This window comes from Zosterops lateralis, assembly GCF_965231275.1.
Source record: "Zosterops lateralis genome assembly, chromosome: 1".
NCBI classification, from domain to species: Eukaryota; Metazoa; Chordata; class Aves; order Passeriformes; family Zosteropidae; genus Zosterops; species Zosterops lateralis.
Genome location: NC_139762.1, coordinates 48,667,700 through 48,680,805, shown reverse-complemented (window position 1 = coordinate 48,680,805; position 13,106 = coordinate 48,667,700). Strand labels below are relative to the sequence as shown.

At 42.2% G+C, this 13,106-nt stretch overlaps 1 protein-coding gene across 4 annotated transcripts in view; it reads left to right on the top strand.

The window, feature by feature from the left end:
• Positions 1-13,106, top strand: part of AOAH (acyloxyacyl hydrolase) — a 74,906-nt gene that overhangs the window by 24,005 nt on the left and 37,795 nt on the right. For all 4 annotated transcript variants that reach the window (XM_083868524.1, XM_083868523.1, XM_083868525.1 and 1 more), the window contains 5 exons: positions 4,906-4,965; positions 10,289-10,359; positions 11,658-11,718; positions 12,217-12,287; positions 12,792-12,840. In XM_083868524.1, the coding sequence (XP_083724650.1) occupies positions 4,906-4,965; positions 10,289-10,359; positions 11,658-11,718; positions 12,217-12,287; positions 12,792-12,840 (312 nt within the window). The remainder of the gene's footprint in view (positions 1-4,905; positions 4,966-10,288; positions 10,360-11,657; positions 11,719-12,216; positions 12,288-12,791; positions 12,841-13,106) is intronic.

The window sequence follows — 13,106 nt, the reverse complement described above, 5'->3', positions numbered from 1 at the left end:
CAGGGTGCATTTTATGCTTCCCATCACTTTTATGCTCCAGATTATCAGAGACCTTTTGGCCGCATATTTTGTCTTTATCTCCATCAATAGGATTTTGGTGGAAGTCATTTTACATCAGCCAAAATATACATCTTTATGATCTTATAATTTTATCTTGCCAAGAATAAGCATCACTGCCACAAGCACTCATGCTGGTTTGTGTACCCTCTATCAAGTCTTTCACTGACTTTCTAGAAAGCTACACTCCTCATGGATATTACTGTGGTCACCATGCTGTTTGACAAAGTAGGAGCCAATGAGTTCTGGGTGGAAAAAAGAAACTCTTTGGGGTTTAGCAAAATAAAAATACTCCTTCTGTTATCTTTCTCAGTAAAAATGTGAGCTTCCTCCTGGGAGGTGAGACAGAACTAAACTCCAGGGTGGGAGTGCTTCTGCATTCCTGATTAAGAACAAAAGTAGACCTCATGACTGGGACCTGTTTCCTTCTTTTGAGGCCACAAGTAGTAAAGCAAGCATCTGGGAGGCGAGCTAGATTCTATGGAGCAAGATGCCTTCCTTTTAGCCTTTGTTTTTGGAAACAGGTAAAATCTACTGAAATGTGAGTTTCTGCTGCAGCCAGAACTGAGCCCTGAAGAAATTACCTATAGACAGGTAACAGCAGAAGGCACAATATGAGTGCTAGTTCTTCCTTTTTTGCTTGTTTCTCTGCATTTCCTTTTCTCCTCTTCGCTGACACAAAATAAAATAAACCCTAACCCAACCGAAAACACAAACAAGCCCAAAAAGCCAAATCATACAACCCCAACATTCCACCAAATAAATCCAAAGGAAATAGGGTGTCATGGGGTTTGCCAGGGGGTGCATGGAGCTGTGCCATGCCAGTGTAGAAGCTGTCTCAGGCAGGACCCTCAAAAACAAGCCTAGGACAAGCCACAGGCACAGAGATATTTGGGGTGGGAGAGTGGCAGATAAAGGTGCAAGGACAGGGAAGCGTTGCTCATGAACAAATCCCAATTTTAGCTGTGCTGTTTGACAAGCTTTGCAGAATTTTGCTGTCTTGCTTCTCTTGGTTAAAGGATGATGAAAATTAGTTAGAAGGGAAACTTGGAGTGTTTTGTAAATATCTGGTCTCCTGGGAAAAAGCTGGCTAACAAGGATGATAAATGAGAGAGGATTAGAGTTGGTTTGTGCATTTGTTTACGATGAGAAATACATCTGTTTGCCAAAATAGAAATCATTACTGGGAACGTGTGGTCTCTGTGGAGAACACAAAGAAGGCAGTGAATGAAATCCCAGGGACACCCCACCCTTGGCCCCATCCATGCTGGAAATCTTGTGCACACAGGGTGGCAGGCATGGCTGCTTCAGTTGGGGTGTATGGTGCAGGCTGCTCCCCAGGACTCATCCATCAGCTGCTGAAGCATAAGGAATCCCCTCCTTGGTGGTGTTCTCATGCCATGGGAAGGACAGGAGGCTTCTTGCTAGCCAAGGTGCAGCAGGAGAGGTTGTATGGCCTTCAGGGGAAGGCTTGACATGCCAGTGTCAGCCAGGGATTACAGATGACCCGTGAAACCAGGAGTGTTTTCTTCCTAGTGGGTGTTTCAGCTCCCAGTCTTCTGCAGTCCAACCTGGAGTCTTGGCTGAAGTAACTTGTAAAGTGTGAGAAGGTGTCAACTTTAGTGCTTCAGAGAGAGCATTTTCTACACACAAGGTCAATGCAGCCTTTCCCTCCCTTGTTTTCTGCTGAGTGCAATATTCCTGTAGCTTTCTGAAGCATGCATTTCTCATGTGCTGCTGCTATGAGCAAGAAAGGTCTCTCCTACCCTGCCCAGCAGAAAAGGATTGATAAATCCTACCTCTCTGGGAATTTTCTTTCTATTATACTCAATTTCAAGCCATTTTTCACATCTGCCTCTCAAGTAATTTTATTGCAGAAATGACAGCAGCTGGCACTGTACAACATAACTATGGCAAACATAAGAGGCATGATTGGTTTTGGGGACAGCAGTTGCCCAGGGGGAAGAAACTAGAGAACAATGTCTTGGCTCATTGCTAGTTTCTCTCATCTATTTGTGACATTCCCTGATTTTCAGAAGACTATAGACACCATGGATTAAACATGTATTAACTACATATATTAATGTGACACATATATTAAAACCCAGCAGCTTAGAAGTCTGTGTTCTTTGCTGCTTATGCTTATTCGTCCGTGTCCCTTTGTGTTGTTCACCATAAATTTTTGACCTTTGAATATAATGGCTAATTAATTTGCTTTGATCACTGCCTAAATCAATTATAATGACATGCTAAATTTTATCCCCAGCACAAAAATGCTGGCAATGATTACTTTAAATACAAATTAAATCTGCTTTGATATTCTAATCTGGCATGCCACTGTTCAGTAAGGTGCCACCACATGAGGGACAATTTCTTTTTTTTTCTAAATGCTGTAATGATAGCACTTACTGAAGAATCCCTATTTTCCCCCTTGCTGAGTTCCTGTAGCTCTGTCCAGATAAATACAAACTTGTGCTGACTTTACCTCAGAGCTCTCAGCCCCAGTTGATGTTAAGCTGGCAGTAATGTCCGTAGGCTGGGCTGTAGGAGGGACTGATAGCAGGTCATTTTCAGAACAGTTTGTCCCCACTAACAATTTTAAGCAGAAACTAGGTGCTAACATCTTTGTGATACTCCAGATTTATTTTTTTCCCCCATTTGAAACATTTTCAAAAATACTTGATTTTTATCTCCTCTTTTTTTAAGGTTGGGGTTTTTTTACTGATTCTCAAAGCCTACAGAAGATAAGTAGTTATTCCTGCTGAAAGAGAGCAAACAGGCAGTGTTTTCAGCCTTCCTTATACTGAATGCAGAGGGGAAGGACAGAGGCCATCACTTAGTTACTACCTCACAGATATGGCTGTTTTCAAAGGTGGCCTAATAAATGCAGCACAACATATAGGAATTGTCATCACTGAGATACGAGAATATTGTTCTGAATTGAAAATGGAGCAGCAGGGGGGAGCACACTGGTGTTTCCTTGACTCTCCCAGACTCCTCTGACTGTCTTTTTTCTTTTTTTTTTTCCTTGAATTGGAGTTATGAGAACTTAAGATATGGCTGAATTTAGGAAATGCTGTTCATCAGAGTTGTTAAACAGTTGTTCAATATTTTTGATGGCATGAGCATATCTGGGGCATCTCCTCACCTCCCTGAGTCCTTGTGGCAGCAGAAGCAGTGTGATTTTTCTGTGCTGTGATACAAGACACATTTCTCAAGGTCAGGTCGATGCTGAACAGCATAGTGCAGAAACAGCCCCTCCTTATTGCCCATGCCTCAACATTTCTTCAGGCAGCACCTAGGGCTGTGGGCCACATGGGCTGCAAAGATGTGTTTGTTGAGGTTTTTGCAATGGCAGTGTTTGGCAGTTCCTGGCCATGGCAAGCAGCTGTCAGGGTGCATTTGGCCACAGCCTTGCTGCCACACATGGCATATCTGTCCTCTTGCTGCCAGCAGAGCTGGTCCTTGGCTGTCACCCACACTCATGCATGGTGCCCCTTGCACAAAATTTCCTCTGTGCATTTAAAGAGCTTGTGTGTGCAAGGAATTTCAGGAATTACTTTTGTATCATTGATAGTTGACTTATTTGTAACCTATTGGCCTTATGATGGCCAACCTGATGCCTCTCCAAGACCTTTTCTTGGAATGGCTCTCCTACTATTTCCTTCTATGAATATATAGGTATCCACATTATAGAGGTATCCCAAAATTCCTCTTCGGTAAAGTTGGCATGGACCCAACAGAAAAAACTATCTTGTCATTGTCAGCAAGAACTTGCTCTCCAGGGCAGGTATTTCCAGAATAAAAAGCTAACCTTCCTGGATCCTAAGCAGGGGATTTTCCTTCCAAACTCTGTTCCCTGCTTTATACCTTCCTGCAGGCTGTGTTCCCCTGCCAGGATGAACCTCAGCTGAGTATAACCCTTATCTGTGGGAGATGGATTTGCAGAGAATTCTGAAAGCCTGAGAGAGGGCTCACATAGTCTTGTGCATCTGTATGCAAACTTTGAGATAAGGTGTGCTGACTTAGACAGTCCATGGAACAGAGAAGACACTGTTGAGAGAGACATTGAACTGGAAACAAGTTTCAAATTATGACCTTGCAAACAGACTAGATATTTTGGAGAAATAGAACTATGAAAGATGTATTGCCGGCAAGACCCACATGGGGTACTTTTAGATTGCTGGCTTAGAAGCATTGGTAGCATTGTGTGGCCAAAGCTGATAGGCCAAAAATGCTTATAATGTATCATAATTAGGAAATAGTTCGGCTTCTGATTGTGATGGCGTGAATTGTAACATCTGTACCATTCCACCCTTCTCATGAGACTGAAAATGGAATAAAAGTCTTTGAAACACCTCTCAGGAGCCCCATCTCTGGGTCAGAAAAAGGATTCTTCACATGCAAGAGCAAATGTTTCCTCTGTATCCTTTCTGTTACCCACAGCAAGTCAGAGTGACATTACATGGGTAATGGTCTTTTAGCCTTCTAATGGATAAGTTTTCCTTCAGGAGGAGTCACTAGAGAAGTATGTCCTCTGCAGCTCACGCAGTGCAGTCAGGATATGAATTTCAGCTCTTCAGCTGATCTGGACTTTTCCTTGGGAAATAAATGATGCCCTGGAGCAAAATAAATGAACTCTTGCAACTGGAGTTTCATAGAAGGTGACTGGATAATTGATTGTTAGTCTAATAAAAAGTAACTGATGAGGAGTTTGTGGGCTCATACATCATTTCTGTGCTGTAACTGATATTTAAATAGAAAAAAATAGTAGGAAATGGGGAGAAAAGTTGGTAGGATACTGTGAGGCTGACCTGGTTGTTTTTCATTTTGTTCTTGCTCTCCTAGGTGGGACTGACTATTGCAATAAGAAAAGCAAAAAGAATTATGAAGACTTCCAAGGACCTGGTAAGAAATAGATGGCATTAATGTATTTTACTCTGTACTGGCATTTTATCAGGACTGAGTCCTTGTTTGTTTTGTCTGACTGTGAATCCTCCTGATTAGCATTGAATTGAATGCTGACTCACTCCTACTTGATACAGGATCTGCTCTATCAGGTGACACTGGAAGAAAGAGAGGGAAAGTATGGGGAGAGCATAAAAAGAAATCGTGGAAAATTTGGCTGTATGTAAGTGGGTGCCTCATGAACTGACCCACTGCCTCAGAGCAGAGCAACTGTGCTTTGGGGCTGCCTGAAACTCAAGCAATGGCCTGAGTGCAAATTCTGTGTATTTTTCCTGTATTTGTGAGATTCTGCCTTTGCTGCTAAAATTTGAAAAATGGGATTTGAAATCTTTCTGCCTCCAACAGTTTTCAGATTTGTAGAGGATCTCTAAAGGGTAGCAGAGAAGGGTAGCAGCTTTTATTCTGCTAGGTTCACTTAGGTGACTCAGTTTAGCCCAGTTTGCTTCCAGTTGTCTTCAGGCACTTAATGCACAGGAAATGCTTTAACTGTTTGCGAAGAAATAATTGATATTGCTTGTTCCTGAATCTTTACTGTGATGCTACTCACAAAAGTGAAAATTGAGGTGCCTAATTAGCCTTTGGGCAATTGCCAAATTGCCAATCCAGGGAAATAAACAAAGTGCTGGAGAGATGGGCCTCAGCTCCTGCAGAACAGCAACCAGCAGGATCTCTTATTCATTTTCCTTCCTTTTCGGTACTGTGGTGCTGATGGTCTGAAATTTCCACTCAAATTACATGAAAATTTAATTCTTCTTTCCCTGGAGCAAGTCCCCACATTAACACCTGCAACAGGATGCTCTGAGTCAAGCAGGTTCTCTCTGTCAGCTGGAGATCAGGCACAGCCACGGGGCTGGAGAGGGACTGGCACAGGGGTGCTGCCCCTTGGCACACAATTCCTTTGCTGCCTTGCATGTGCTATACCCTTGGCATGTTGGGCTGAGTCCCTCACATGGCCAGCCACATCCCACTTTCTTGGGCTGGGCATGTCCTTTCAGGCTGTCCTGGGTAGGGTGACATGGTTGGCATCAGTCTTTGTGTGCAATAGGCTCTTCTATTTTGCCTTTACACTCCTATATCCACAAAACTGCTCAATACTGCCCTGATACCTCTCTCAATCTCCATTGGCCCTTGGCCCCTTCCTGCTCATAGCTGCCTATTTACCAGCAGGAAGGACAAACAGACTGGAAGCAGAAAGGTCACATTTGGGTTTCAATGTATTTCCAAACCTCCTGCACAATGCAAGGCTAGCTCAAATTAAAACAGGTATCATATTCTTGCTTGGGCCTCTCCTGCAGTTATTCCTAGTGTGCTTCCTGTAATGACCCAATCTGAAACTTATTTTCAACCTGGAAAATAGAAAATAACATTTCTAGAGACATTACTTCAGCTCACAATTTCCCCTTTCACCCAGACTGAAGTTATTTTCAGAAAAACAATACAGTAAGAAACACAAAGGAGAATCTCCAGAAGGGAGCACAGTGTGAATCATGCTTGCATAAGCCATGTATCCCAGAGCAGCAGCATGTGATGAAAGAGTAAGGAAATCACCTGCACATTCTCAAGGCTGCCAAACCATGGTCTGTTACCCACACAGGCAGATACACCTTAGTGAGATCTGAGGTGCTCTCACTGCCTGGGGAGAAGATTACTTGGCTGAGTGTGTGGGTGAGGAACCAGAAACACCCCAGCCATGGTAGAACATCCCTGTATCCACATCAGTGAAGAAAGGAAAACACTCATGGTGGCCTCTTTCATGCTCTGGCTCATGCTAAACCAAAATGTCAAATTAGATCTGTTAATTCTTCTCATATCTGCTCTTTTGGTTGCTTTTGCTGCATTGTATGTTTGGGGGAAGCCTTCTGAAAAAGTTCTTGCAAGTTAACTGTCCCCATCTTGGCACGGCAGCTGTGTGTGACTGCATAAAAAAAGAGATATGATGATGGCTGTTGTAATGAGAATGAGAGATCCATCTGGATCCCAGGATTTCACATTCACTTGGAACTTCTTAGGATCATTATGGTTTTAGGAAAAAGAAAAGGTATTCAGCAGATGTAAAGATGTAGTGAAAGCAGCCATAACTCCAGAAAAATTCTAATAAATGTCTCTGTTCATTAAAAGGAGTAAGCCATCTGTAAGGCACTGGCTTAAACCAAACACCAACAAACATTAGGGGCTCATTGTTATTCTTGTTAGTAAAACCAACTAAAATAATTACAGAATTGTCATTAGGGAATGTTAACGGGCAATGAATAGGATATTAGTGCTATCAATCACTGTGAACACCTCTAGCATTAACTTTTCTTGTGGGTGGAGAAGATACTAAGGGACATCTTTGAGAAATAGCAATGAAAGAATTAGAGTTCTGGCATTTAATGAGAGCAGGCATCATTTGTACAATCCTGTCATGACTACGAGGCCCTTGCAAGTCACAGCCTGGTAGTGGGACAAATGGGAAGCCATGGAGGGAGCCCAAAGTGAACTGACAGGCAGAGAAAGACATAAGCTGATCTCCTGCCCAGCCCCTCATGTTACACAGGGGCAAGTCCATCTTCTGTCAACTCGTGCTCCGATGGTAACCTGTCTCTGCTGGGAAGGAGTCAATAGTGCCTGTTCACACAAAGATTCCCTCTTTCTTTATATCTGTATTCCTTGTCTTTTGAGAGTACCCCAAGACACCCTCAAAGAGCAGATGAGCCACGCTCCTGCACAACGCCGAGCAGAGCTAAAGCATTGCCTCCAGATCTCACTGTCCCACCTGCTGTGGGAATACAAAGCCTGTGGAGCCAGAGGCTGCTGGGCTTTGGAATGCTGCTGCAGCTGGTCCTCAGCAACACCCACAGCACTGCCAGGTCATCATCATGCCTCCACTCCCACCAAAGCTGGGCAGCCTTTGGGACTGCAAAATAACCTTCCTTTGAAATCAACGGAGAGCCAGTCAGCAACAATTTTCAAAACACTAACTGAGAAAAAGGCAGCAAGGATTTTATTCTGTTTACAGCAAAAAGTAAACTTTTAGCACAGCCTGTGAGCAGAATAAGAGGAGGTTTTCTTTATGTATTTATTTTTTGCAAGCCCTGTAGTTTGTCTTTCTGGTGCAGTTTTGGCTCCAGGTACCTTAACTTCAAAGGCTTTGCATACTGTGACTTAGGCTGAAGTGAAAAGCTGACAGCTCAGATGAAGACCCTGCAAATTTTAGCCTGATGGAAGGCTTAAAGAGCCTCTGGTGCTTCTGCTGGCAGGATTAGTCTTACGTGAGGGAGGAGGGGAAGTGATTTCTTTCCTCTTTCCAGGAAGTGTCCATAGGTTTGCAAATCTCTTTGAGAAAAGCTGGCATCCTGTCTGTGTACCTCCCATGCTCTCTGCCCACCTGACCATACACACAGAGCAAAAAGGAACCCTGTGTTCCAGCCATGCTGCAGCACACAGCCCTAAGGCAGCCAGTGGCTTGAATACAGAGGTGCAGAGGGATGGGGAAGTGCAGAGGGCAACTGGAGGTGCAGCAGTGGGACCAGGTTAGCCTTTCAGCCTAAGAAAAGGGCCCCCTTGCTGGTGGCTTTTGGCTTTTTCTCCCCCTTTCTTCTGTGGCTGTGTCCTGGTTTCTGCTTTCACTCCACCAGTACCTTCTGCCCCTCCAAGCCAGTGTGACTAAAATTTTATCATTTGAGTGTGTTGGACAGAGCTGAAGAAAGTTAATTTGTGGCTTTTTTTTTTTTTTTCAGGTTTCTTGTCTCCCTGACCTTCCTTTTTCTTTTTTCCTTGATTTCACTTTTGCCTTCTTCAGAAAGTGCACTGTTACTCCGCTGCAGAACTCTCCTCCTCCTCCTTTTTAGTGATACCTGAAAAAGGTACCACTCTTTTTCATCCTCACCTTGCCCATGGTCACTTCAGCCATCAGCACAAATGTTGGCTGCAATCTTTGCACTACAGGCTCTGTCCCTTCTCCACCACCCCAGTTCTCCTCTCCACAGTGAGATCCTGGCCATGGCATATTTCTGTGCCCAACCTCCTGCTCTGGGCAGTGTGAGACCCTTATCTCCATCCCCCCTTGTTACCTGTCCAAGCAAACACTTTTCTTGGAGCTGCAAGGCAATGCCCTACACTCCTTGGCCCCACTGCCTTGCTGTGCTGCCTCAAAGTTCTCCTTGTCACTCAGAGCTGTATGCACTGGGGCTATAGACCTACACAGTGTGTAATAACCTTCCATTGGCCTCTCCTGAGCTGTATCCAAGCTTTACCTTCTGTTTCACATTGGGAATGGGTTGTAATATCACCAGGCTGAGGACTACCTTACTCTTTTTTTTCTGTGTATATAAAGTATGTAACACAGTTGGTCCAAGGACAGAGCCTTTAAGCACTGTGTCTGTATAAACAATTACCCTTCTTTGCATAAAGTTATGAGGATGCCCATCTGCTCACCTGCTCCATATTTACATGGTAAATGTAGCCTCAGTGAATACAGAGAATTAGGCTGTGCACCAATCTCTGCATTTAGAGACCACTTGAGCATCCTCAGTGTTTCAAGACCAACTGAACTTACAGTGAAGCCACATGAGCAGTGTGTTTGTGGGATTAATTGCCCAGGCAACACAATTCATTAGCAAGACCTCTTTCACCTTCTGAAACTTCCTGGCTAACCAGGACATGAACTGGATTGGCCCAAGGCTATGGGCTACTAATGTTGAAGAAGTTTTTCTAGCAGCAACTGTCTTTTACGTCTTGCAAGTTTGGCCAAGATAAAATCTAGATTTCCAGGTAAAAATCTCATTTAAAAAATCAAGGATATTCTATGCACAGTCTGGATCCTCTCATTTCTCCTCTTCTTGGAGTCGTCTCTGGCTTTTGGGGTGTAGAAACCAGACTCATGACTCCAAGTGTGTGGTTTTCAATAGTTTTGCATTCTGTCAGGTGCCACCATGTTTATCAAACATGAGAACAGTAATTTTTACAAAGAAAAAAAATTAGTTACGTGAAAGAAGACAGAGAGAGGGGAAGACCAGAACTTTTTCTTTCCTTTTTGAGTTTCACAGGTCTTTGAAAGCAAGAACAGTTGGTTTGTAAAATGTTCAGCCTTAATCCTTGACTGCTGTGTCAGGTCTAAATCCTCTGGCATGTAGCATCCTTATTGGCATCATTGGAGGTTTTGGATGTTTCTAGACAGAAAATATATGGCTTAGCTCTGTAATTAACTAACACTAAATGCCTCAAGCTACACCATCTCTGTGAACTAATGCATCCATCTACTTTTTTTTTTTTTCCTCTCCAGAAAACCTTCATGGGGTTCTCAAGTGTATGTGCATTTCCTCTTCTGGCTAACTTGTGTGAGAAGATTAAACAGTATGTATACATTTTCAGTCCTTAACCAAAACCAGAACATGGTAAATTTGCTTCTTTCAAAACTCATCCTTAGCTATCAGAGCTTCCCATACTATACTTATGTTGGTTTCCTTTATAAAACCACTGTCTAGGTGGTACAGAAGGAGCTTGCACAGAGTTCAGGTAAGAATCTTGTGGTTGTTCTAGTGCTTAAGCCATTTGCTCAATTTTAGCATGTCCCAGAGCGCAAATATGGGACACACTCATAGATGTGACATCTCCAAGAGGAAGCCACTTTTCTCCTGAGATTTTCTGACCTCAAGAAACGTCTTCATTTCATTTGTCCACCCAGTTGTGGTGCCCATGTCTCAGTGCAGGAAGGCCACCAGCATCTGCAGAACTCTGTGAGGAGCCCAAATTTAATGTCATTTGTGAAGCATAGAACAATCCCAAAATATTTAAGAAAGTCAGGTGGATGTCATTTAGGAAAAACAACTCAAGACAGTGCTGACTTTGAGTCAGTTTCTAAGCCAAGGACATGAGCTTTTTCAACTCATAAAGTGTATTTGTCAATGTACTCCAGTGACTTGGAGGAATACTCAAGCAGGTCTAAGAATAAATCAGGATTATCAGCTGTGTGTTTGACTGATTCAACTGCCAAGACTAACTTGCTCACCTATTTCTGCTCATTTAATTGAAACTGCAAATATCCGGAGTTTGTTTGGAATGGGTTGATTGACATGAAAAATCTTGCAAGTGTCTTTTGAAATGCTACTCAGAACACATAAACTGAGTTTGAGGCCTATGAGTTCAGACAGTGGAAGTGAGAATGAATTTGTGTATCATATTGAATTGCATGTGTTCAGCTCAGCTTTTCTGATCTCTCCCTCATGTATTCTATCTCTCTCACTGTCTTTGGTTTTTTACTTTCCTCTTTCTGTGGCTAGGGAAAAAAAAAAAAAAAAAAAAAAAAAAAAAAAAAAAAAAAAAAAAAAAAAAAAAAAAACCCTTCCAAACTTTTACAACATATTTGTTGCCCTAGTTTGTTTTAGAGACTGCAGGTTTGACATTGAAGCCATACAAGAATCCATCAGCCTCACCTCCAGAGCTCAGTCAGCGGATATTGAAATACAGAATTTGCTCTTTTGGGCAGAATCACTTTGCTGAAGTAGAAGCATAGAGCCACAACTGAATAGAAAGCAGTGAATATCATCATGCCAGTTTATTATCTGTTCTGTACACTCCACTGTGTTTTTTACTTTCTTAATAGATTCCCTTCCATATGCTAACACTACGGGTTTTGTTTTTGTTTTTTACAGTGTTCTAAGAAATAAACTGCCTTTTGAAGATTTTGATGGAGATAAATTCAGTACTTTCCCAGTAAGCAAAGCATTTCCTTTGGTACAGTAATCCCTTGATAATGAGGATGTCTCTGGGATTCCTCCTACTTTCTGAAAAGCCTTATCCATTCATGTGAAAATAGGTAGAGGAATAAAATGAATGGAAGGTTTTTTTCTCATAAAATATCAGGTTTTTTCCTGGATGAAAAAGCAATCATTCATGTGTGCCACCTGGGGAAACGCACACTAAAGCTGTGCTCCCTGCAGAAGCCAATTGCTCTGCTGCTGAGTGGTTGTTTACTGAATTAATAAGAGGTGAAGTAAAGTCATATTAAACAAAAAAATAAATTGCCAACTTGTCTTATTTCTGCATGCTAGGCGTCACTTATTAAAGCTTAGCAAATGGACTCAGGAATACAACCTGTTTACTGGGTTTTATTCCTTCACCTTGCATTAGATTCTCATTTTAGATATTTTAAATTAAAACTGCAAGAGTAATAATGACTGTCCTATTCTGCGTGTTTCTCCTGGCCTTTAGACACTGAGGGGCTATCACTGGCGAGGCAGAGACTGCAATGACAAAAACACAACTGTGTACCCTGGCAGGCGGTAAAGATTTTAATTATTTTAAAGGCTTCCTATTAATTGTGGCTTTGAGAAGAATGAGCTCCAGATTTTGTTTTGACCATACTCTTACACAGCACATGACTTCTTGTTGCTTGATTTCACTGTGAGGGAAACAAGGGGGATGATCAAGACCAGGGATGGGACTCATTTGCAGGGGTGGTGCACACATTTCTTTCCTTTCTCTGAAGCATCTGCAGCTAAAATCGGTCAGACAGGCCAGAGGTGGGGAGGGAAGCCATGTCACTGACTAAAAGGAGAAGTTCCATTCAGCAACTTCCAGTGTTAACTTTAAATTAATATTGCATTCTGTGTTTGCATTTTGCTAAGAAAAATTGCCTCTCCCAGATCCAAAGGGGGAAAAACCCCACCCTTCCATGCAGAAAGGACTTCCTAATTCCTTTTTAATCTTGGTGAAGAATGGCACTGGGGATCTGATTTCCCGATTTTTTTGATGACATTACTTATCTTTTTGTGTCTTCTTTTTAGTCCTGATAATTGGGATGCAAATAGTGACTCTAACTGCAATGGCATATGGGTAAGTAAATGAAGTTGCACCTTCCTGATTCCTGCTTCTCTTTTGTCCTCTTTAGTCTTTAATTTGGTTTACAAATGTTTCTTTTTAATTTATTCTGGTTTTATTAGCTGATATTAAGTTTGTTTATTGATGCTTATGATTGTTTAAATTAGAGCTTATATGATTAATTTAAATGTACATATACTTATTAAGGTAATGTAATGGAAAACATCATTATTATGATGCAGTGCCTCCTGCAGGCAAACATTTAAGAATAGCTAAATTCT